Below are 25,854 nucleotides of genomic sequence, written 5' to 3' on the forward strand. Positions count from 1 at the left end.
CATGTTACACCAAGGTAACATCCTGTGTTTACAGGACCATCTTCACTGGAGTACACCGGTATAGCTTTGTGGATCCTGAGTACAGCTTTACTTGGGAGGAGACGGAGCAAAGACAGAAACATAAACAGACTTACGCCGACTTCATCAGGCAACTCAGACAAACACGACTGCAGAAGATTAAGACCAAGTAAATACAAAAAAATACAAATACATATAGTTGCCTTCAAAATTATCCAACACTCAGGTTTCTAAACTTGGAACAAAGCAAAAATACAAAGAAAATGTTTCTTACCAAGCTTCTTGTTAATGGTCTTGTAGTCCATTTAACAGCTCTTTGGTAAATAGGTTTAAATGGAATAGAATATTTATGTAAAATGTGTTTTTTAATTAGCAATCTATTGAAACATACAATGAGGGCAGAATTATTTCAAGTGCAACTGTATACTTATACAAGTAGCTTGTGATATTAGACCAATCTTTGTTATGTTTGTTTATTAGACAGGAAGCCCAAATGGAAAACTATGGGATTATAGCTTCTCAAGGCCTTGTACCTCCCAAGATCCTCATCAGTGACTTCAATGGGAAACAGAAGTCCAAGAGCAGGCCAAAGCTTGCTTCCTTTGGCCGGTCCCAGGGCATGACTCTCAGCAGAGGGCAGGTCAGTCTCTTAAATGATGATTTAGTATTCCACACTAATGTCTGCCATGTTTAAGGGAACTTGTTAATTGTATGTATTACATTTGGAAGATGTGAAGCAAGGGGTTTGTGAGTTGTCACTAAGTTATCTGAACAAAACATCCACTTTGTGTGAGAGGTCCATCCATCCATTTTCTACCGCTTGTCCCTTTCGGGGTTGCAGGGGGTGCTGGAGCCTATCTCAGCTGCAATGTATAGAGTGTTTCTACCTTTTAAATTTTAAAGTACTCAAAGCGCTTTGACACTATTTCCACATTCACCCATTCACACACTGATGGCGGGAGCTGCCATGCAAGGCCCTAACCACGACCCATCAAGAGCAAGGGTGAAGTGTCTTGCTCAAGGACACAATGGACATGACTAGGATGGCGAAAGCCGGGGATCGAACTAGGAACCCTCAGGTTGCTGGCACAGCCGCTCTACCACGCCATCTCCAAATGTGTGTGTTTTTATAGTTACTCTGGTAGAATCCAGGTTAATACTGCATTGCTTTACACTGAACAGGAAGTGACTGTGTGCATGTTAACAATACTACAACTTATTTCGCCATATAGGGACCAATGTTTAATAGAAATGACACTCACATTCTCACATTTTATGTTGACGAAAACAGTTGACCATATATGTTGAGGTCAACGTAAGCGTGCACATTTTAGAAAAATGCCATGGACCAGGACTTGATGAATTGGTCTACATAGACAAGTTGTTGACGTAGAATGGTACCAACGTTGCACCTTATTTTAAATATCTCAATAATAAGGAATTATTAGTATTTTTATAATTTGTTGAGGTCAAATAAAAATGTCCCTACAACCCTGGTGTAGAAGATTCTCAAGGGTACGACATGGGTCTTTATACAGTTGGGTATCTTGCAATGTAATTTAAGGTCATTGAACAAAATACTCAACATGACATTACTAGATTGGGTGTATTTAGCATTTTATTTTATTTGTCACTGAGTAAAGCATACCACACATGTTCACACGGAACATTTTGGGAAGGTGGGAGCATAGAACAAAGAAGAACTGAATTGTATTTTAATACTGATATAAATGTGTGATCTATAGACTGTATAATAACTAATGTTATGTTAACTTCGTGACAATATTTGTATTTAAATAACTGCCATAAAGCAAAAAAGGATGCACAAATGGCAGTAAGATTGTTATTCTGATTATCCTTGTACTGTTATAAATATTGTATCTCCCATCAAGGTGTCAGAGGAGTTGCATGCAGTTCCAGTTACCAGCCAGGAGGTAGCAGACTGTGACAGGACTTTGACAGCTCAGGAGCTTTATCAGGTTGTCATTGGTATGTTTTGCACGTTTAGTGGTGAGGATGTAATCAGAGTTGTATGTATTTTACATGTTTCTGTGTCCTCTCTCATATTATGACAAGCTCCATTATTCGTGGACTTTGGTGAGGTGTGTGTGGAGTCGGTGTGTGTGCAGAACCTGGAGCTGACCAATCACCTGTCAGGGTTTGTGAGGGTCCAGTTAGAGGTGGACTGCCCTGAGCTGCAAGGATTGTCCCCACTGTCTCACGTGCTACCACCAGGATCCCAGAACCAAATACCGCTGACCTTTCAAAGTCACCGGCTGGGTGATTTCTGCAGGTTTGAGGAAGAAGAAAATGTTTTGTGTATCCATTCATTCCAAGCAAACCAGTATTGTTGATAGAAATAACATTTTTCGGGTTTCTTTTGAACGCTCAGTAGACAAATTAGATTTAATTCCGTGCTGATTTTTTAAGTTTACGCCCTGACAAATAGAATATGAAGTGTACATAATTTTTGATGACAACATCATTGTAACAAAGAAAGACCAAATATAAAAAAAACAATATAAGATTTTAATGTATTTGTATTGGATTGAAGTAAATAAGTATTTGATGCAAAAGTGAGTAAGAACAACCTCTAATAAATGATGAAATCACTAGACTTGGAGGATTTTCATCCAGATGTTTAATTTTGTAGAATAAAAGCAGATATACAGACATGACACAATACTATAGTAATTTCAAATGGCAACTTTCTGGCTTTAAGAAACACTAGAACAAATCAAGAATAAAAATGTGGTATAGTAATATTAATTTTTAGATCAAATTATGAAATCACTGAATTCTGAAAAAAACATCAGGGATTCCCCGTGTAAATGTAAATTTCCAAAGCTAACACCTGCATCACATTAAATGTGTTTATTAATCTGCAGTTAATAAGGACTGTTTACACCTTAGAGAGCTGTTGCACTAGATGGATTGACATGAATCATTGCTCCAACATGAGACATGTTAATTGAAACAAAGAAGAAGATTATCAAATTTCTTCAAGAAGGTAAATAATAACGCAATGTTGCAAAATATATTGATTGTTTAGTCTGCTCTGTCTAAAGTCTGGACCAAGTACTGTACAAAAAACATGAGAAGGTTGTTAAAGGCGAGAATACTGGTAGACCAAGGAAAACATCAAAGTGTCAAGACAGAAACTTTAAAGCCATGTCTTGAAAACAGAAAATATACACCAAAACAATTGGGTGGAAACTGGAGTCACCGTCTGTGACCGAACTGCAAGAAACCGCCTAAAAAAATGGGATTCAAACACAGAAAAGTTAAACATAAGCCATCACTAACAACTGAACATAAAAAAACAAGGTTACAACAGGCTAAGGAAAAGCAATCGTGGACTATGGATGACTGGATAGAATTCATGTTCAATGATAAATTGCAAATCTGCATTGGGCAAGGTAATGATGCTGGAACTTTTTGTTTAGTGCTGTTCCAATGAGATTTATGAAGACGACTGCTTGAAGAAAACGTGCACATTTCCACAGTTATTGAGGATATGGGGCTGCGAGTCAGTTAATGGCACTAAAGAGATGGCTGTCATTACATCTTCAATAACTACAAGTTTACATTGACATACATTATGTTTGTTTATGTTATGTATATGTCATTAGGACGTATGGGGATGATGACATCAATGTTCAATACGACAGTATATATTGCCATACAGAGCAAAAACTGAAGACTTTCTTTTAAGAAAGATACATAAAGTCAATGTCATGGCCCTACATGCATATATTTGCATCTCAATGTAATTAAAAATCTGTGGTGGAAATTGAATAAAATGGTCCATGACAAAACTCCAACCTGCAAAGCTGATCTTTTTTCACAATTCCATAAATGTTCCCACAGAATTGAGTGATTCCATATTATCACTGTTTGATCTAAAAAATAAAACTGTTACTATCAACATTTTTATTTTCGATTTCTTTCAGTGTTTCTTAAAGCCAGAAAGTTACCATTTGAAATTACTTTAGTTTTGTGTCTTGTCTATTGTCTGCTTTTTTTCTACAAAATTAAACAACTGAATGTACAACCTCCAAGACTTGCGAGTCCAGAATTGTTGCCAGTGGTTGTGGTTGTTGTTGTTGTTGTTGTTGAGCAACACATTGGTTAAACTGGGTGAAACCGAGGCTGCCAGTTTCCCGGGTTGGGAGACATGCGGCAGATCTGTTACCTTCTGCCAACTTTTCCAAATGACTCTTTCGGGGAGGAGACTGCTAAATGGGGTGGGGGTCTCTTCCTTTGGTCTATAGTGGATGAGTGGGCAGTCGGAGGGTACATGTTCCGTGGTTTCCTTGCCTAGGCCATACTTGCTGCAGGTGGTGTCCACCGCTCTGCCGATCTTTTCGAACCACTATTTCAGGTCGGGGTGATGGCCGCTATGCAGGCGACTCGGTGTAACTTGCTCACTTCTTGTCAGGTCATTCTCTTCACGTCTATTGATAATTTCACCCTGTTCTCCATACATCGCCCTCAGTCTTGCCTTGCTAAGGGGTCCACTGCAATGCGCCTGCCAAAATGCTGCGTCATATTGCCATTGGATGTGGTTTGGGGGGTCGCAGTTTTCCCCCAGCTTAGCGGCCTCGTTGCTGACCACCCCGCTGCGATATTGACAATAAAAAGTTGTTCTCGCAAGTGTTCAATCAATAACTAAGCATGCATCACTATAGCTCTTGTCTCAAAGTACTGTCACGACCTGTCACATCACGCCGTGACTTATTTTGAGTTTTTTGATGTCTTCCTGTGTGTAGTGTTTTAGTTATTGTGTTGCGCTCCTATTTTGCTGGCTTTTCCTGTTTGTTGGTATTTTCCTGTAGCAGTTTCACGTCTTCCTTGAGCGCTATTCCCCGCACCTGTTTTGTTTTAGCAATCAAGGCTATTTAAGTTGTCGCTATCCTTTTTTGCGGGGACTTTGTTAATTGTCATGTCATGTTCGGATGTACTTTGTGGACGCCGTCTGCTCCACACTCTGTAAGTCTTTGCTGTCGTCCAGCATTCAGTTTTTGTTTACTTTGCAGCCAGTTCAGTTTTAGTTTCGTTTTGCGTAGCCATCCCTAAGCTTCAATGCCTTTTCTTAGCGGCACTCTTGTTTATTTTAGGGTTAAGCGTTAGATACCTTTTTACCTGCACGCTGCCTCCCGCTGACGTCTGCATATCGGGATCACGACTAACCATCGTCGTCTCATACGACGTGTTCCCGACATCTACAAAGCCATTAGCTACTGGCTGCCACCTACTGATATGGAAGAGTATACCACGGTTACTCTGCCAAGCTCTAGACAGCACCGACACTCAACAACGGCACATTATTTGCAGATTATAATGACTGGTTTGCAAAAAATATTTTTAATCCAAATAGGTGAAACTACATAATCACCCACGGCACACTATCTCACGACACACTGCCGTGGCACAGTGGTTGAAAAACACTGGTTTAGGGGACTGGACGGGTGGAGTGAATTCAGCGTCTGGAGGACTGATTAGCTATCAGCTACAATTCCAACTCTCTTCCCCTACTCCACATCGGTCAGAATGCGCAGGGCTGTAACTTTAGCCGTCGTTTCTGCTTGGTGGGAGGAGTACCATCTTACCGCAGACACCGGGATCGTCTTGGTGATGCTGGGGGACTTCGGATATTCGGTGGTTACAATTGCACTGCTTCCCCTATTCTTTGTGGCTGAGCTCGGTGTAGATGGCGACGTCAAACCTTTCCCAGTCGGTTTTGAGACAAGCTACTGCTATCAATCTGTCTATGTTTGGATTATTGTACGTCTTTCTGCAGGCCTAACACGGAGGGCATCCCTCCTGCTGCGTCCTGTCTAGTAGGGGATCCGTCGTTGAGGAAGGTCCCATTGGCGTGTAGTGTCTTCTCCGTCAGCACCTTACCTCTTTCATTCGATGTGAAACTATTATCCCAGATGTCATCGTGTGCGTTGTAATCTGCACAGACTCTTCCCGTGGGGCTGGACTTAACAACAGCATAGTTTCAAGGTGACCGATGCGTCTTAAGTATGGGGAGGTTTTTGACGGAATGGATAGGTTCGGGATGATGATTGTCGGCAGTGGAATTTCTACCCTTAGCGACTCCAATCCCACACCTGTACCGTCATTTTTGGGGATGATTGAGTGTGGCTGGTCTTTTTTTATGAGGGTGAGAGTCCACCCCCCCAGGCCTCACCTTGCAGGATACGATCTTTGCAGACGGTGGAGTATTGCTCAGAGTCGTGTAAGTTGTTTTTTGGAAGGAGCTTGGTTTCTCTGATGCAGGCAATGTCGATATTTATGTCTCCGACCTAAGAGGTCTTCTAGGAGAGTCTGAAGAGAGAGGATAGGCATTTGGTGCCTTTTTGTCCCTTTATCTCGCTTATTTCGTTGGGGTGGACAAGGCACCTTGGTTTGGCTGCACAGTGCCAGTTGTCTTGGCTCAGCATGCTCGGTCCATGGGTTCTGGTCATCATTATGCTCTTTAGGTAAAAGTTGGTGTTGTGTATGGCTTACAGACAAGCTTATTGGCTTCTCTTTGCATTTTTTCCTGGCATTTACCAGACGTAGCCGTGGTACAAGCTGGGGCCATGGGCATCATCGCTTCTTTTTTATTTTTTTTAATTTTTAAATTTAAATTTGTATTATTTTTTTGTCCTGTCCAGCTTCTCAGGCAAATCATATAGTTGATGTAGATGCCCATATCGGCTGTTCAGATTTACTTTACAAAAGAGAAGTGTAGGATACTTCTCTTGTTGCCTTATTTGTATTTGACTTTATTAAATGTATTTATATTATCATTTGGTGCAGCCGGGCCGGAGCAGGAGGGGATAGAAGGAGAAAAAAAAAAGACAGAGGGGGAAATGGTGGGGACAAGAGGGGGATTAGACAGAGAGACAAAAACAACAGAGCAATAGAGCAACATCAGCAAATACGACATGTACACATATGATGGTAAAAGTGATAGCAAATAAGCAGTTAGCGAAAATAAAAAATAATACAGAAATGACAATGAGCATTATTACACTACAAATGGAACAATACAAATACCAATAGAAATAGCGCTATTGATAATGAACAATACCAATAATTTACCTCTATTCTCAACAATACAGTTGTTCAAATGCAACAATACATATACGTAATGATAACTTGAGATACGAAATGCTGAAAAATGGAGGGGAAGAAAGAGAAGCAACCTACATTAACCTTGTAGATTGTTATAGTAACAATAGATTAAGCTTTGTCTGTGCCATGTGTTATACCCAGTTTACCCTAGGGCAACAACGTTAATATATGTTTGATGAAACGTGATTATGTGCATGAGTGTATGTATGCATATGTACTTTTATATGTACAGAATGTGTATATGTGTTTGTACAGTGAATGTATATGTACAGTATGTGTATATGTGTGTTTGTACAGTGAGTATATATGTACAGTATGTGTATATGTGTGTTTGTACAGTGAGTATATATGTACAGTATGTGTATATGTATGTTTGTACAGTGAATGTATATGTACAGTATGTGTATGTTTGTATAATGAATGTACGTGGGGATGTACGAACTTTGAGTATGTAGATATGTACTCTATTTGTGTATGTATGTGGGAGCGTAGGTAACAATGTATGTATGTGAGTATATGTGAATTTGTATGTACAATATATGTGAGTATATGTGAATTTGTATGTGCAATATCATCGCTTCTGATTGCCTCTCCGTGCTCCTACAAGACCACCTTCCCGGGGTGACTGGCGTTTTCATTAGGAGTTCCCATCCTCAACGCGGTTACCCGTATGGGTCACCAATCAACGAACTGTGGTTGGTGTAGAAATTTGTTGGCAAACACAGAGATCAGATTTTTCTTGTACTTGTACTTTCTGTTAGTTGGAGGAGGTTTGCAGGGATTTTGATGAGAAAAATGTAACAAAACAGATTCTTTGCACCTCCATTTTTTACTGTAGGGATATGCTGTTATCGAAGTAATATTCAACATTTCACTGCAAACAAATACATCCATTTTGCTCTAATGTGACCAGATCCTATTCTCCTTTTGTGATTCATTCAGGTGTTGATTGTCAAATGTGTCGTCCATCCTTTTGTTCCTAAGGTCAGCTATTTGGTCGTGCCCATTGTGGTGTATATATTTGAATGAAGGAGAGTGTTTGTGTGTCTTTTATCCACAAAATGAAATGAGATTAGAAGTACTTTCTTAAAGGGACATTACTAATTTCTGTGATTCACAAACTCTGTGGGGCCAGAATGCTTGCTTGTTGGTTGGAGATTAAATATTGAATTATATCTATAATCCAATACAAACTAATGCATCATCTTTATTTCATGGTATTTTACATATTTAACATATTTTACAGTCTGTGTAAAAATAAACCTACCATAGAAATTCTGGACAGTTCATATCTTTCTGTACACAATAGATCCCCGCTATTCGGAAGTAACATAGTATATAAAAATTATTAAAGTATAGTATTATAGCATTGTATAGTATAGCAATGGAGACGCCCGCCATCGTACGCTCCATCAGCGTTTGAGCGACGTTTGCAAAAAAAGTGAGTGTTGTAATATCAATCAATCAATCAATCTTTATTTATATAGCCCTAAATCACAAGTGTCTCAAAGGGCTGCACAAGCCACAACGACATCCTCGGTACAAAGCCAATATGTAAATACCATTCAGCTCTAGAATCCTCTGGTCTCTTTTTAATTGCTATTGTTTGCTTGGGACGAAAAAGTTAACAAGCAAAATACATACAAGCACAATCCATGGTAATCCTTTAAAATGCTGCCCTCGCTTGTTAAACATTTTACACTGTAAAACATATAATGATAATAAATTAGAGTCACAGTTTAGCATTTAGCTTGGTTTTAAGGGCAGTCTTAAAGCCGTGCTTTTTCCTTTTGTGGTCCTGCCTCCATGTCCTGCTAAGGCGGCTAGCGATGATTTAGTTGGACTGGTCTCGCGACTTATTACCAATTTAGGGTGAATGAGATGTTTTTTCTTTGAAAAATAAAAAATACAAATTTTGGAGAAAAAATTATAAAAACTAATGAATTCAAGTCCAAACATTGGATGGACGCGAGTGCTGAATTGAAAACACAACACGTTGTTTATCGCAGTTAGTTAGTACCAAACATGGCTGCGGTAAACACATTTCTGCAAAGTAGGATTATTAATGATAAATAAAATATTTTGATAGTTAAAACTTTAAAAAACTGTCCATGACCTTTTGAATACATTTTCTTACGACCTTTAACATTATTAAAGCCCTCTGAACATGAAATAACATGTATATAGTCACCTTTACACTCATTTCACCCAATATCATAGCCTTGAGTGTGTTCTACTATAGATTACAGTATTTACCGGTAGCCTGGAATATCTTCCAAGCATCATTGCTATGGCCGTCGATTGATCACGATGTGCAAACACTTTGTGGGTAACTCCTCTTAGTTAGAACTGGGCTTCCAAAAAGCTTTGTGAACAGTTGCAGCTACAATCATAAGCTTTGTTTTTAGTCCCGCGTCTTGTTAGCAATTTGTGTTTGCGTTGTCATTCCCCATCGCTCAAGCCAAAGCTGTGTTATTGATGACAAAGATGAAGTGCATTAAACGAGCGAATCTCCACTTTTGCTGATAGCTCGTTTATATTGTAGCAATCTTGTTAGCCTGATGTACTGGGTCGACTCTGCTGCTGTTCCCGCTGTTGTCTTTTGACAATGTGTGTGTAGATGCACCAATGTGGGGATGTGTCATTGTTGAGGCAGGAGTTGAAAATGAATCCATCAAAAATATGTTCTGCTAAAAGTTGGTAAACAGATTGTTGCGGTGAAGATACAATAGCGCCAAGATTAGCCACCTGTTGTTGTTAGCATTGTTCACTCTTAACCCGAAAATGGAAGTCCCTCTTGGTGAATATCTTTATCGATTGCCACAGCACAGTAATATAAATTGCAAACCCCGTTTCCATATGCCATCCATCCATCCATCTTCTTCCGCTTATCCGAGGTCGGGTCGCGGGGGCAGCAGCTTAAGCAGGGAAGCCCAGACTTCCCTCTCCCCAGCCACTTCGTCCAGCTCCTCCCGGGGGATCCCGAGGCGTTCCCAGGCCAGCTGGGAGAGATAGTCTTCCCAGCGTGTCCTGGGTCTTCCCCGTGGCCTCCTACCGGTCGGACGTGCCCGAAACACCTTCCTAGGGAGGCGTTCGGGTGGCATCCTGACCAGATGCCCGAACCACCTCATCTGGCTCCTCTTGATGTGGAGGAGCAGCGGATTTACTTTGAGCTCCCCCCGAATGGTAGAGCTTCTCACCCTATCTCTAAGGGAGAGCCCCGCCACTCGGCGGAGGAAACTCATTTCGGCCGCTTGTACCCGTGATCTTGTCCTTTCGGTCATGACCCAAAGCTCATGACCATAGGTGAGGATGGGAACGTAGATCGACCGGTAAATCGAGAGCTTTCCCTTCCGGCTCAGCTCCTTCTTCACCACAACGGATCGATACAGCGTCCGCATTACTGAAGACGCCGCACCGATCCGCCTGTCGATCTCACGATCCACTCTTCCCCCACTCGTGAACAAGACTCCGAGGTACTTGAACTCCTCCACTTGGGGCAAGATCTCCTCCCCAACCCGGAGATGGCACTCCACCCTTTTCCGGGAGAGAACCATGGACTCGGACTTGGAGGTGCTGATTCCCATCCCAGTCGCTTCACACTCGGCTGCGAACCGATCCAGTGAGAGCTGAAGATCTTGGCCGGAGGAAGCCATCAGGACCACATCATCTGCAAATAGCAGTGACCTAATCCTGCAGCCACCAAACCAGATCCCCTCAACGCCCTGACTGCGCCTAGAAATTCTGTCCATAAAGGTTATGAACAGAATCGGTGACAAAGGGCAGCCTTGGCGGAGTCCTACCCTCACTGGAAACGTGTCCGACTTACTGCCGGCAATGCGGACCAAGCTCTGACACTGATTATACAGGGAGCGAACTGCCACAATAAGACAGTCCGTTACCCCATACTCTCTGAGCACTCCCCACAGGACTTCCCGGGGTACACGGTCGAATGCCTTCTCCAAGTCCACAAAGCACATGTAAACTGGTTGGGCAAACTCCCATGCACCCTCAAGGACCCTGCCGAGAGTATAGAGCTGGTCCACAGTTCCACGACCAGGACGAAAACCACACTGTTCCTCCTGAATCCGAGGTTCGACTATCCGGCGTAGCCTCCTCTCCAGTACACCTGAATAGACCTTACCGGGAAGGCTGAGGAGTGTGATCCCACGATAGTTGGAACACACCCTCCGGTTCCCCTTCTTAAAGAGAGGAACCACCACCCCGGTCTGCCAATCCAGAGGTACCGCCCCCGATGTCCACGCGATGTTGCAGAGTCTTGTCAACCAAGACAGCCCCACAACATCCAGAGCCTTAAGGAACTCCGGGCAGATCTCATCCACCCCCGGGGCCTTGCCACCGAGGAGCTTTTTAACTACCTCGGCAACCTCAGCCCCAGAAATAGGAGAGCCCACCACAGATTCCCCAGGCCCTGCTTCCTCATAGGAAGACGTGCTGGTAGGATTGAGGAGGTCTTCGAAGTATTCCCTCCACCGATCCACAACATCCGCAGTCGAGGTCAGCAGAGCACCATCCCCACCATACACGGTGTTGACACTGCACTGCTTCCCCTTCCTGAGGCGGCGGATGGTGGTCCAGAATTGCTTCGAAGCCGTCCGGAAGTCTTTTTCCATGGCCTCCCCGAACTCCTCCCATGTCCGAGTTTTTGCCTCCGCGACCGCTGAAGCCGCACACCGCTTGGCCTGTTGGTACCTGTCTGCTGCCTCAGGAGTCCCATGAGCCAAAAGAACCCGATAGGACTCCTTCTTCAGCCTGACGGCATCCCTCACCGCCGGCGTCCACCAACGGGTTCTAGGATTACCGCCACGACAGGCACCAACTACCTTGCGGCCACAGCTCCAATCGGCCGCCCCGACAATAGAGGTACGGAACATTGTCCACTCGGACTCAATGTCCAGCACCTCCCTCGTGACATGTTCAAAGTTCTTCCGGAGGTGGGAATTGAAACTCTCTCTGACAGGAGACTCTGCCAGGCGTTCCCAGCAAACCCTCACAATGCGTTTGGGCCTGCCAGGTCTGTACGGCATCTTCCCCCACCATCGCAGCCAACTCACCACCAGATCGTGATCGGTAGAAAGCTCCGCCCCTCTCTTCACCCGAGTGTCCAAAACATGAGGCCGCAAATCCGATGACACAACTACAAAGTCGATCATGGAACTGCGGCCTAGGGTGTCCTGGTGCCAAGTGCACATATGGACACCCTTATGTTTGAACATGGTGTTTGTTATCGACAATCTGTGACGAGCACAAAAGTCCAATAACAGAACACCACTCGGGTTCAGATCCGGGCGGCCATTCTTCCCAATAACACCTCTCCAGGTTTCACTGTCGCTGCCGTTTCCATATGAGTTGGGAAATTGTGTTAGATGTAAATATAAACGGAATACATTGATTTGCAAATCCTTTTCAACCCATATTCAATTGATTGCACGACAAAGACAAGATATTTGATGTTCAAACTCATAAACTTAATTTTTTTTTTGCAAATAATAATTCACTTAGAATTTCATGGCTGCAACACGTGCCAAAGTAGTTGGGAAAGGGCATGTTCACCACAGTGTTACATGGCCTTTCCTTTTAACAACACTCAGTAAACATTTGGGAACTGAGGAGACACATTTTTTAAGCTTCTCAGGTGGAATTCTTTCCCATTCTTGCTTGATGTACAGCTTAAGTTGTTCAACAGTCCGGGGGTCTCCGTTGTGGTATTTTAGGCTTCATAATGCGCCAAACATTTTCAATGGGAGACAGGTCTGGACTACAGGCAGGCCAGTCTAGTACCCACACTCTTTTACTATGAAGCCACGTTGATGTAACACGTGGTTTGGCATTGTCTTGCTAAAATAAGCAGGGGCGTCTATGGTAACGTTGCTTGGATGGAAACATATGTTGCTCCAGAACCTGTATGTACCTTTTAAGCATTAATGGCTCCTTCACAGATGTGTAAGTTACCCATGTCTTGGGCACTAATACACCCCCATACCATCACAGATGCTGGCTTTTTAACTTTGCGCCTATAACAATCCAGATGGTTCTTTTCCTCTTTGGTCCAGAGGACACGACGTCTACAGTTTCCAAAAACAATTTGAAATGTGGACTCGTCAGACCACAGAACACTTTTCCACTTTGTATCAGTCCATCTTAGATGAGCTCAGGTCCAGCAAAGCCGACGGCGTTTCTGGGTGTTGTTGATAAACGGTTTTCGCCTTGCATAGGAGAGTTTTACATGCACTTACAGATGTAGCGACCAACTGTAGTTACTGACAGTGGGTTTCTGAAGTGTTCCTGAGCCCATGTGGTGATATCCTTTACACAACGATGTCGCTTGTTGATGCAGTACCGCCTGAGGGATCGAAGGTCACGGGCTTAGCTGCTTACGTGCAGTGATTTCTCCAGATTCTCTGAACCCTTTGATGATATTACGGACCATAGATGGTGAAATCCCTCAATTCCTTGCAATAGCTGGTTGAGAAAGGTTTTTCTTAAACTGTTCAACAATTTGCTCACGCATTTGTTGACAAAGTGGTGACCCTCGCCCCATCCTTGTTTGTGAATGACTGAGCATTTCATGGAATCTACTTTTATACCCAATCATGGCACCCACCTGTTCCCAATTTCCCTGTTCACCTGTGAGATGTTCCAAATAAGTATTTGATGAGCATTCCTCAACTTTATCAGTATTTATTGCCACCTTTCCCAACTTCTTTGTCATGTGTTGCTGGCATCAAATTCTAAAGTTAATGATTATTTGCAAAAAAAAAAAGTTTATCAGTTTGTACATCAAATATGTTGTCTTTGTAGCATATTCAACTGAATACAGGTTGAAAATGATTTGCAAATCATTGTATTCCGTTTATATTTACATCTAACACAATTTCCCAACTCATATGGAAACGGGGTTTGTATTTTAACACTTAATTAAGGCCAAAAACATATAGAAAATGCTTTTTTTAAAAGTTAAAAAGCATGTATTGAAAAAAATATGCGATGTAGTGAAGCTGCGGTATTTAAAGCGCAATGTAGCAATTGACTATATTCAAGGATCCACTGTATATTTATGTATTTAATTGTTTTCATCTCCAGACCTGTGTCTTATACAGTGAATCAGCAACATCCTGGACAGATTCTGGTCAAGGCCGTAGTTGTCCGAAATTATTTGGAACTGTCCACCCAATTGCTGATACTCAGTCCCACTCGCAACCTGCTGGCCTCATCAGGCTACAGGAGTTGGATTACCCTTCGAAACCCACGGAACCAGGTGGCTGAATTCACTTGGTGCCCGGTTGTTCCAGAGAGCGGCATCCTCTTCTCCATTCGACCAGCCACAGGTTCCAACATTTTTATATATGTGCAATCACCTCGCCTTTTGTATCACTTTTACCTTATTGTGTTGGATTTAAGTGTACTATTCCCAGTCTATCCCTCTCTCCCAGGTACAGTGGAGGCATACAGGGAACTAGAATGCGAGGTGGTGTGGCACGCCTCTTTTTCGTCCCCTCAGGAAGGAGACTTTGATCTCTATGTCCTGGATGGAAACATTCAACGCCTTCACTGCATTGCTAAGGTCTCAAATGACTAGTTTCAGCATGATCATGTGCTCAATGTATTTACTTAATTATTGTTCTTACTTTCATGACCAACATATGCATTCCAAAATATTGGGCTTACCATATTTTTCGGACTATAAGTCGGAGTTTTTTTTATAGTTTGGCCGGGGGTGCGACTTATACTCAGGAGTGACTTATGTGTGAAATTATTAACATATTACCGTAAAATATCAAATAATATTATTTAGCTCATTCACGTAAGAGACTAAACGTATAAGATTTCATGGGATTTAGCGATTAGGAGTGACAGATTGTTTGGTAAACGTATAGCATGTTCTATATGTTATAGTTATTTGAATGACTCTTACCATAATATGTTACGTTAACATACCAGGCACGTTCTCAGTTGGTTATTTATGCCTCATATAACGTACACTTATTCAGCCTGTTGTTCACTGTTCTTTATTTATTTTAAATTGCCTTTCAAAACTTTGGCTACCCCTGTGGTAAATTTTAAATGTGCTTTATAAATAAAGTTGATTTGATTTGATTTGATTCAAATGTCTATTCTTGGTGTTGGGTTTCAATAAATAAATTTCCCCCAAAAATGCGACTTATATACTCCAGTGCGACATATATAAGTATTTTTCCTTCTTTATTATACATTTTCGGCCGGTGCGACTTATACTCCGGAGCGACTTATACTCCGAAAAATACGGTATTCTAAAAGAGGACCATAAGCTAGACCAAGGATAGAAACGAAGCACATGATGCTGTAAACAATTTACAATGCAGTTCTTGGAAATTTGGGCGTTGACAGGTTTGAGAATGTTTTTGATTGATTTCTTAAAATCAATCAGTCTGGGACTGGGTTTCTGCAAAAAAGGCTGTCTGTTAGGAAACTTCCTCTGAAGTTCTGGGGTATTTTTAAAATACCCCAGTACAATGGGTCCTTAAAATCTGGACAAATACTCTAGGCAAAAATGCATACATTTATATAACATGTGTTCCTCTGCAGAGGATGTTGGCTCTTAAAAGGATATTAAAATATATTGAAAAATACTTTTAATTTAATATCTATCTGTGTTGGGGATAGGATCCAGCACTCCCGCGACCCACAGAGGGACAAGCGGTAGAAAATGGATGGATTAAAATTTATGTAATATAATATTCAATGTTACATATGTAAATATATATTACATATAGTTTCCTAATTTCAAATGTATTGGAATTAAAACATTTTAGTTTAATATTTGTATTTATATTATTAAATATTTAATACAACACTTTTTTAAATGTTTTCATTGTTTTTTGTTTTTTTAACTAATTATGTAATTTTTTATGTATCATTTATTTATCAATCAATCAAAGTTTACTTATATAGCCCTTAATCACAAATGTCTCAAAGCCAAGCACAAGCCAAAATGATATCCTCGGCTTAGATACCCCCTCCCCGGGTGACCGGTGCAATGGATGCCGAGTGGATACGGTTAATAATGTGAGAGTCCAAGCCATAGTGGGGTTTTAATCATTTTAAGAAGTGCATCTAGTGTAGATACTATTTCCTGTGTAAATACAATGTGACATAATCCAAATTGAGAATTTCCATGAATTGTGTCCCCTCAGGTTGGAAGCACTAGCATTGAGCTAGCAGAGGATCGCCTGATGTTTGAATCGGTTCCCCTCAATATGCCTTCTTTCCGAACTGCAGTGTTACACAATAATGGACACAACCATGCGTACTATCGAGTAGGTGCACTGCAATTGGTTGTCGTGTAGTTTTTGTTTATAGATTAAGACAACAAATGATTTGTTTGTTTGCAGGTTCTTGATGTGTGTCCTCTGCCGTGCATGGTAGTGAGCCCATGCGAGGGTGTGTTGCCGAGTCGGGGAAAGGCTGTCCTGAAGATCCACTTCAACCCCGACTCTGTCATTAAGTTTGACACTCGCGTTGAGGTAAGACAGTGGTGTCCGATGCCCTGGGGCCACTTTTGCCAGGAAGCTCGTTTTTCTGTTTACCTACACCAGTGACGTGCAGTCAGGGGAGGCAGGTGAGGTGGGGCCTCACGTGCCATCATGGGAAAAAAAAAATGGAAAAAGAAAAAAAAAAATTAAATTGTTATATGGATCCAGTGATTATACTATAAAGTTATTTTCCATTTAACTTCACCTGTTTTAGATTATTTTTATTCAAAATCGCTGAATTTTCACATTTGCCGTTCAAATACTGAGAAGAGACTTGCGGTGAGTCAGCAGCCAGTTGAGGAACGTCACTGAGTTGAGCCTCACCATGGATTGCGCAATGACTCGGCTAACTGCTGGCCTGCTGTGCAGTGAGACCGTATTGCTAAATGAATTATATTATACATTTCCATAGTTTAGTTAGCTGAGGTATATAATGTGCAGTGTATTTTGTCAACAACTGTATGTGTGTAACGTATTTCTTGTGCTGAGCAATCATAAAACAGCTGCGAAGACGCACTGGCTGAAGCTCGCAGTAATCCCGCCTCCTGGTGGTAGAGGGCGCTAGTGATCCTAGAGATCATTCTTGCGACTACTCGGCTGCAGAAGAAGTGACAACAAGCAGCAACAGTTAGCAGCGATCGTTTATTTTTTCCTCTTGCCTGGACTTTTAACATGGAGGATTACATATCTAAAATAAAACAGTTTTCTAAACTGGACTTTCAATCGAAGCAGGAGGTAATAATTAAAGGAAGATCTCCATCGAGACAGAGAGACTTTTAAAACTGAAGAAAGATAAGGAAGACTTCTATAAACAAGTTATCGATGCTTTTGTTCAAAAAGAGCAGCGCATGGACTTCATTTATAAGTAAAGGTAAGACCATAATAACGTTTTTTTTATTAAATGTGCTTTTTTTGTGTGCTACAGTTTGTATGTGTAAAGTTAAAGTTAAGTTAAAGTACCAATGATTGTCACACACGCACTAGGTGTGGTGAAATTTGTCCTCTGCATTTGACCCATCCCCTTTATCACCCCCTGGGAGGTGAGGGGAGCAGTGGGCAGCAGCGGCGCCGCGCCCGGGAATCATTTTTGGTGATTTAACCCCCGATTCCAACCCTTGATGCTGAGTGCCAAGCAGGAAAGAATGTGAGCTTTTAAACATAACCCGTTAACTGCTGCCAATCAAATGGTGAATAAGATACTCTTTAGGGTTCATATGTTTGTAAATCTGACTGTGATGAAGTCAGTGCCTCACCAGCCATCAACCTCACCGCACGTCACTGGCCTACACATATTTTTGCAAAAAAAACAATGAAAATGGCCTGCATTAGAACATTACAAAGGATGATAAAGGCCAGGAATGTCATTTGGGGGGAGAACAGAAGGAACATGTCACTAGGGCTGGGCGATATATCGAGTACACTCGATATATCGCGAGTTTGCGATATTGAAAATGACTATATCGTGATATTGGTGTATACGTTCTCACACAGTTGCTTTTAGCTGCGGGGCATTAAACTGCATGCGTTTCTCACTCTTTCCTGTCTCTCCTTCTCACAGAGACATTAAAACAAGCGCACATTCTTACATACGTCACATACTGTCACGTGAGCAACGTCACGCGCTCCCGCGGAGCAGAGGTAGCGACATGGTAACGTTAGCTGTGATGCTAACAGCTAACGGTGTGGTTTGAGTGGTAATGTGAGAGAAAGAAGGTGCGAATCTGGTAACAAATGGAGGAATAATTAATTCCCAAGAAAAACAGCATGGTTCAGTGCCACACCAACTAAATGCCAAAGCAACTATTTCCACATCAACACCGTAGGACATATACTATTTGATATGCAGCTCATTTTTATGTGACACGTATTGAAATATCTTGTGTGACATCATGTTTTAAACTATTGTAGTGGCGTTCTGTACAAAAAGTGCACTTTAATTTAGTGTTGTTTTTATAAGTCATCTTAGTGACGTCATGCACAAAAGTGCACTAACAGCTTGTTTTAAAATGTCTCTGACAATCTTGCACTTTCTGTTTTGGAAATGACATGAATGTTTGTGCCACTGCTTAATAACTGTTTAATAAATACAGTTTTGGTAAATTGACTTAGTTGTGATTTCCCTCTCTGCATGAAAGTTTAAAATGAGCATATATTAATGCTATATGAACAAGGATGTTTTAATGTAGACACATAGAATCATCATACTGCTGTGATTATATGCATCAAGTGTTCATTCAAGTCTAAGGCAAAATATCGAGATATATATTGTGTATCGCGATATGGCTTAAAAATATCGAGATATTAAAAAAAGGCCATATCGCCCAGCTCTCCATGTCCCCCTTCATTTTTTCAAAAGGCAGTTTTGGTACTCTTTTTTTAATTTTTAATTTTTTGTTACTTTTTATTCACCAAACTTAATGTTACACTAAATTGAATGGAGATGAATTATAACGGAGACCTGCCAGAATGTTTTGATATGTCACTGCCTAATACCTTAAGAGCTCATACTGGACACCAATTTGACAACTCTGGCTTTTAGCTTGATGCCTTGCGTTCTTGCACTTGCGTTTGGAGGACTCAGGTTCGAACCTCGGGTAGAACGGAAGCAGGGGTTGGACCAGGCAGGCTACACACTGCACTAGCAGAAGAAAACAATCTTGCTTGTGCTCCATTTGAGGGTGGCTATGTTGTTAAAATAAACACACCAGCTATCACCGTTAAGAGAATAAGAAAACATATTACACCTTATTTTCCTTGATCCATGATGGCGCGATGGTTCATTTTTTTTTTTTTTTTGTCGAACAGGAAGATGGTTTGATCCTCAGCCAGGGCATATGAAGTAAACAGAACTGTATGAATCATCATGCAATCTTGAAAAATTGATTCAGTATTTTTACACCGTTCATTTTGTTATTTTCTAAATTAAATATAAATATATATATTGTCATGATCTGCTGCCCGGGTCATGTTTTGTTTAGTTTAGTATTTTCTTAGTTGTTGGTTAGTTCTGTTTCAGCACTCTCGTTGCGGTTCTTAGTTGCCATGGGTGCTGATTTTTGTCACCTGCCTCTTATTAGTGGTTGGGACGCTCATCTGCTCCTGGTCACTAATCAGAGAGCTATTTATTCCTGCCTCGCACCACACTCTGCCTGGCAGTCTTGCTCGCTCTTCGCAACATTCCTGTTTTCACCACGCTTTTGTATTTTCCTAGTGTAAGACTTTCTCGCTGTTAAACAGTGTTGGGTTAGTTACTGAAAACCAGTAACTAGTTACAGTTACTAATTACTTTTATTTCAAAAGTAACTCAGTTACTAACTCAGTTACTTACACCAAAAAGTAATGCGGTACTGTGAAAAGTAACTATTTAGTTACTTATTAAAAAAAAAGAAAAGTTTAAGCCTCCCATTAATGCCCTTTTAGCCTTCATTTCAGTACTGTTATTGCACTGGAGAATAACACAATCTGCTGATCAACTTGACATGCATTTGCATCACTGAACTCTGCTAAGTAATGTGGTCTACATACAACACACAAAGACAAAGATATGTTTCAAAGGGCCAATTTATTTTGGGCCAGAACAAATTGACAAAACTATTTTAAATAGCTGCAACATAACATACATAAGTAACAAACCGTATAATAACAACATGTCACAACATGTCACAACATAGCTGTTAACCTGGCTTCACCCAAGGAAGGCACACATGACATGATTATATGTCATGTCACTATATACAGCACACATACTGCTATACACACGCCTAACCAGGCATTTTTCTCTCTCAAGGAATTGTGAAATAAAATCATGTCTTCATGAGGTCAACACTGTACTGAAGCCCAGAACACTCTACACATTTCCCCAGTTTTAGTTTAGAGAAAAGGAAATATTGGCCTGGCCCACTAGGATCCCTCTTTATGTTTGTGAACTTTATTGTCTATACATTTAGAGTGATGTGATAATCAAACACTCTAGAAGTCTAGAATGAAAGAGTATATAAGAGAATTGACAGAGTGTGTGTACCTTCAGTGATGAATGATGAGCAGAGGCAGAGTTTTGAGTGTTTTCTTTAGCTTGCTTTCCATGTTATGTACTCACTGTCCACTGTATCCAGCTGCCTGAAAGCGGGTGACTCCACTGTAGAAATAGCCTGCATGTCTTCTAGCACATACGCTGCAATGGCTCTATCAATGTTGTCCTGGCTAGCAGTGTCTCCGTTAAAATCCAGCCGCTGTGTGTCTCTCTTTACTAGCTTCGTCAAAGCATGTTGCTTTTGTAGCTGTTTCAGCAGATTTGAATTGCTGTTTTGGGCAGTAGATAGGATCTTTGATCCAAGACACAACTTACATTTAACTAAAATGTTCTTTTCTTTGTGCTCGACAAAAGAAACGTAGTGAGAATATCTGTCATGATCCGTTGCCCGTGTCATGTTTAGTTTAGTATTTCCTTAGTTGTTGGTTAGTTCTGTTTCAGCACCCTTGTTTGTTTTCTTAGGCTATATCTACACTAATCTGGATAACCCCTTAAACAAATAATTATTTAGCCTAAGCCATACTTGCCAACTCTCCCGGATTTTCCGGGAGACTCCCGAAATTCAGCGCCTCTCCCGAAAACCTCCCGGGACAAATTTTCTCCCGAAAATCTCCCGAAATTCAGGCGGAGCTGGAGGCCACGGCCCCTCCAGCTCCATGCGGACCTGAGTGATGTGTTGACAGCCTGTTCACACGTCCGCTTTCTCATAATATAAACAGCTAATGATCGAGGGCGAGTTCTTGGTTTCTTATGTGGGTTTATTGTTAGGCAGTTTCATTAACGTCCTCCCAGCGCGGCAACAACACACAACAACAGCAGTCAAGTTTTCGTCTACGTAAAGCAGTTCGTCTGCCGTAAACAGCAATGTTGTGACACTTTCAAACAGGACAATACTGCCATCTACTGTACATGCATATGTGACCCACCCATAATGTGTCACATTTTTGTGTTGATTTATTTATTTTATTTTGTGGTTTGAATTGTTTTTGGAGCTGTCATTACACATTTCTCAGTATTCACATTGGTCACTAGGTGGCAGTAGGGCGTTTCTTCCCAATTGAATGCTATCACCTGCAGACTGGAAGTGTCTTGTCATTCTGATGAGAGCGACCAGTCTGTGAACGATTGAAACGTCCTGTGTGCTTTTTCCTCCTGTATAACAGGTTAGTTTTGGTGAATCAACTCACTGAATAATATCCATGTGATCTTTATAAGTTTAAGTACACATTCTGATGGTGGAGCCTAACTCTAAAGTGTTTGTGAGTTGTAGTTTGTATTTGTGAATGAATCCAGTGCACAGCTGCAGTAATCAATACAAAATGGCGACGTGAGTGCGCAATGTTTATATAGGAACTTCTGATCCTAATTCAGACTCCCAAATTAGAGCTCCCGTTTTCTTATTGATTTTATAATGTATATTTGTATAATGTGTGTGTTCTGAAATAGTGACAGAGAATAGAACAAGGATGGACAATTCAACCCTTAACTCAACAATGAGTAGACGAGTGTTATGTGTGTGTATATGTGTAAATAAATGATCACTGAAATTCAAGTATTTCTTTTATTTATTTATATATATATATATATATATATATATATATATATATATATATATATATATGTAATAAAATATATATATATAGCTAGAATTCACTGAAAGTCAAGTATTTCTTATATATATATATATATATATATATATATATATATATATATATATATATATATATATATATATATATATATATATATATCTTAACCCCCGCCCCCCCACCCCCACCCCGAAATCGGAGGTCTGAAGGTTGGCAAGTATGGCCTAAGCCTCGTCTCAGCCACACTACATCATCGTTTAAGGTCCCCCTCCTCTGACCTTTTTATTACACAGGGAAGTGCGCTGTCTATTTTTTGAATCTCCGGCTCTTAGCTTTGTATGGACTCATTGATCGTTTACAAACTGAGTTTGGAGAGGAAGTGGCGCCAGAAAGACCGCGCCCCACACAGGAAGTGACATAAGAAAGAAAGCGCCACAGACAGCTTCATAACAACCCGTTTGGTAACTCGGCGGCAACCACTAGAAAGATGGAGGCGAGTCATCCAGACATGTCCGTGTTTCTCCTTCTTGTACATGTACAGGCGCTTTTGGAAATCACACATGAATACCTTAAGAGCAGGAAACGGGCGATTGCAGCTATTTCGGATACAATACATCTCAGACGGCAACATAGCAATGTTGAGTAACGGTTTTGGATAAGCCCTGGAAGAACGGCAGCCTAGTGGGATATGTTTGTCAACGAGTGTGTTGTGTCAGAGGAACGGCAAGAGAACTTTCGAATGTCCAGGTCAGCTGTGATTCTACTTAGTGAAAAACTTTGTCCATTTGTTGAAAGAGACACAGTGACAATGCGGGCTCCCGTGAACAAGGGAAGACTGCGAAAAATAGCGAATGCATTACGACTGGCAAAGCAGACTGTCAGTTATCGTCCGCGATGTATGTCGAGCGATCACTCAACGTCTAGTTATGTACTCCATAACTATTGTGAAGCCATGAAGTGATTGCGGCCATCAAGTACGACCCCTAATTTCAGCCTACACAGTGTCTTGTTGTATGTTGTTGTAAAATGTTCTTTATCACATTGTTTACTTTCACACGTCCATTAAAGATATGTATGATGGCTCAGGTGTGATTCAATACAATAGTCTTAACAGCTGCTGATGGTGAGGCAAGCAAGGTTTACTGTTAAAAGAAATGTGGCAATAGTCTACATTGAAACACAGGGTAAGGATACACTTCCAGGTCAGACTATCATGCGCACATTTTTTTTGCGCATGCGTAGTAGGTCGCGTTGTGCCGGCGGAAGGAGGGGGTGTCTTAAACGGTGGCATTGTGTGTGTGTAGACACGGATAAGGTTAGGTGGGATTTACCCTGGATAACCTTAGTGTAAAAATGGCCTTAGTTGCCATGGGTGCTGATTTTTGTCACCTGCCTCTGATTAGAGGTCGAGACGCTCACCTGCTCCTGGTCACTAATTAGAGAGCTATTTTTTCCTGCCTCACGCAACACTGCCTGGCAGTCTTGCTCGCTCTTTGCGACATATACGTTGGGTCCTGTTTTCACCACGCTTTTGTATTTTCCTAGTGTAAGACTTTCATGCTGTTCGCCCCTGGCGATTATCTTGGTTTTTTGGCTCCACACTTGACGAGTGTCTGAGTTTTTGTACTTGTTGTCCTGCTTATTGGAATAAATCACCTTCTTACCTGTATGCTGATTCTGGACGTCCTTCTGCATCTTGGGGAAACGGCCACCGCAAAACCATGCGACCCCGACGTAACAATAATATTGGACAATTTGTTTCCCATGTATTATTACTACAAAACATGCATCTAATCCCTTCAAGCCACACCCACTTTCTTAAGACAATTGTGTGTGTCCCACTTCTGAAATAAAAATGTTGTTCCTGATTAGGTTCATACCAAAAAGTTACTAGAAATAACTTCATTTCAAGGTTAAATCTACAACTGTAAAACCTTCACAAAGAATGTTTGGCTAATGTAATTTCTAAATAGAAAAATTAAAAGTCAGCCATAACAAAAATAATACAGAGTATAAATACTATTCAACAAAGTAAGAACATGTATTTATTACAGGTAGCTGTGAGAAACATGAGGTCCATTGAGTTCCGTGTGGGCGGATCGGTGGAGCCTCCGGATGTTGACATCAGCGTGGTAAGTACAATATAATATGAATATGGATGGTATATTGCACATATTTTTAAATGCACGATATAAATTGTACATATATAATTTATATACCATTATTCCAGGAAGTACTTATCTCTACAATGGAGAGTAATTCAGGGATAGAGAATATTTTAGCTGCAACTAATAAATGAATGTATGGCGTGACCCCGATAGGGACAAGCGGTGGAAAATGTGAAGGCGAGGCTCATGAGCTTTTTAGTTAGAATCTGGATAAAGGTGCCAATTTTTTTTTTTAACTTTTCTATTTAGACTTAATTGCTGGGTTACAACAACATGACCGAAAGGAAGTCTGTCTCACTTCCAAAAAGAATAAATAAAATAAAATAAAAACTCTAGTAAAATATCCACCGTTATGTTACTCTCTTTTACCTGTATGTTTGGTCCTGTCTCTCCATGACTTTCACTCCAGGCCTCAAGCCCTTGATGTTCCTGCATGGCATTAACGTACTGACAACAGACAACACTGTATACTATACAGTAATGTACTGTAGCAGCATTAGACTTAAAAGCATAACCCAAACCTTTATACTATTGTAGAAATGATTAAATAATCCATCCATCCATCCATCCATCCATTTTCTACCGCTTGTCCCTTTTGGGGTCGCGGCGGGGTGCTGGAACCTATCTCAGCTGCATTCGGGCGGAAGGCGGGGTACACCCTGGACAAGTCGCCACCTCATCACAGGGCCAACACAGATAAACAGACAACATTCACACACTAGGGCCAATTTAGTGTTGGCAATCAACCTATCCCCAGGTGCATGTTTTTGGAGTAATAAATAATTATTAAATTCAATTAATAGTATCTTAAAAACATCAACTTGACATCAGTTATTTTTTCTCCTTTCTTATTATAATCAATATTATTTTGCCTTACACCCTGAAGCTTCACTTGACACACCCTAATCTTATTTGACTGTTTCAGTTATTCTTAAGTTAAAATAAATTGTTTGTTTAAAAAGCAGTAACAGGCTAATATATGTTTTACTCAAATATTACCTCACCTGAGCTTCCTCTGTTAATTGCACATCATATCTAATGCTAATGTATAGTCATGCATTTTGATAAATGGTTGATAATAATTAAGTGTTGTCTTTGTGTTTTTTTTAATCACATTGACGTTAGTCTTTGTAAAATAGCGGTGTAAGTCCTGCTACTGTTTCACTCTTTTTTTGTGGTGGCATTTTGCTACCAGGAAGGGAATAACAAAACATTTGTACTAGTGTTTAAGTTACTTGGGAACACTGACAAAGTTAGCACGTAAATAATAAACAAGTGACCATGCCTGAATTAAGAAGACTTAACTCAAAAGACATGTTTTCTAAATATGTAGACATTAAAAACAAGCAAAATTCATGGAAACGTTCCCAACAGACCGTCTGCTA

At 40.9% G+C, this 25,854-nt stretch overlaps 1 protein-coding gene across 1 annotated transcript in view; it reads left to right on the top strand.

Annotated features, from left to right (window-relative positions):
* LOC133617766 (cilia- and flagella-associated protein 47-like) overlaps positions 1 to 25,854 on the top strand; it is a 165,910-nt gene that overhangs the window by 22,259 nt on the left and 117,797 nt on the right. Inside the window, exons 12-20 of the mRNA XM_061977973.1 lie at positions 35 to 187; positions 499 to 658; positions 1,911 to 2,007; positions 2,095 to 2,311; positions 14,254 to 14,498; positions 14,604 to 14,734; positions 16,344 to 16,466; positions 16,542 to 16,673; positions 24,356 to 24,433. Of these exons, the coding sequence (XP_061833957.1) occupies positions 35 to 187; positions 499 to 658; positions 1,911 to 2,007; positions 2,095 to 2,311; positions 14,254 to 14,498; positions 14,604 to 14,734; positions 16,344 to 16,466; positions 16,542 to 16,673; positions 24,356 to 24,433 (1,336 nt within the window). The remainder of the gene's footprint in view (positions 1 to 34; positions 188 to 498; positions 659 to 1,910; positions 2,008 to 2,094; positions 2,312 to 14,253; positions 14,499 to 14,603; positions 14,735 to 16,343; positions 16,467 to 16,541; positions 16,674 to 24,355; positions 24,434 to 25,854) is intronic.

This window comes from Nerophis lumbriciformis, linkage group LG01 (genome assembly GCF_033978685.3).
Source record: "Nerophis lumbriciformis linkage group LG01, RoL_Nlum_v2.1, whole genome shotgun sequence".
NCBI classification, from domain to species: domain Eukaryota; kingdom Metazoa; phylum Chordata; class Actinopteri; order Syngnathiformes; family Syngnathidae; genus Nerophis; species Nerophis lumbriciformis.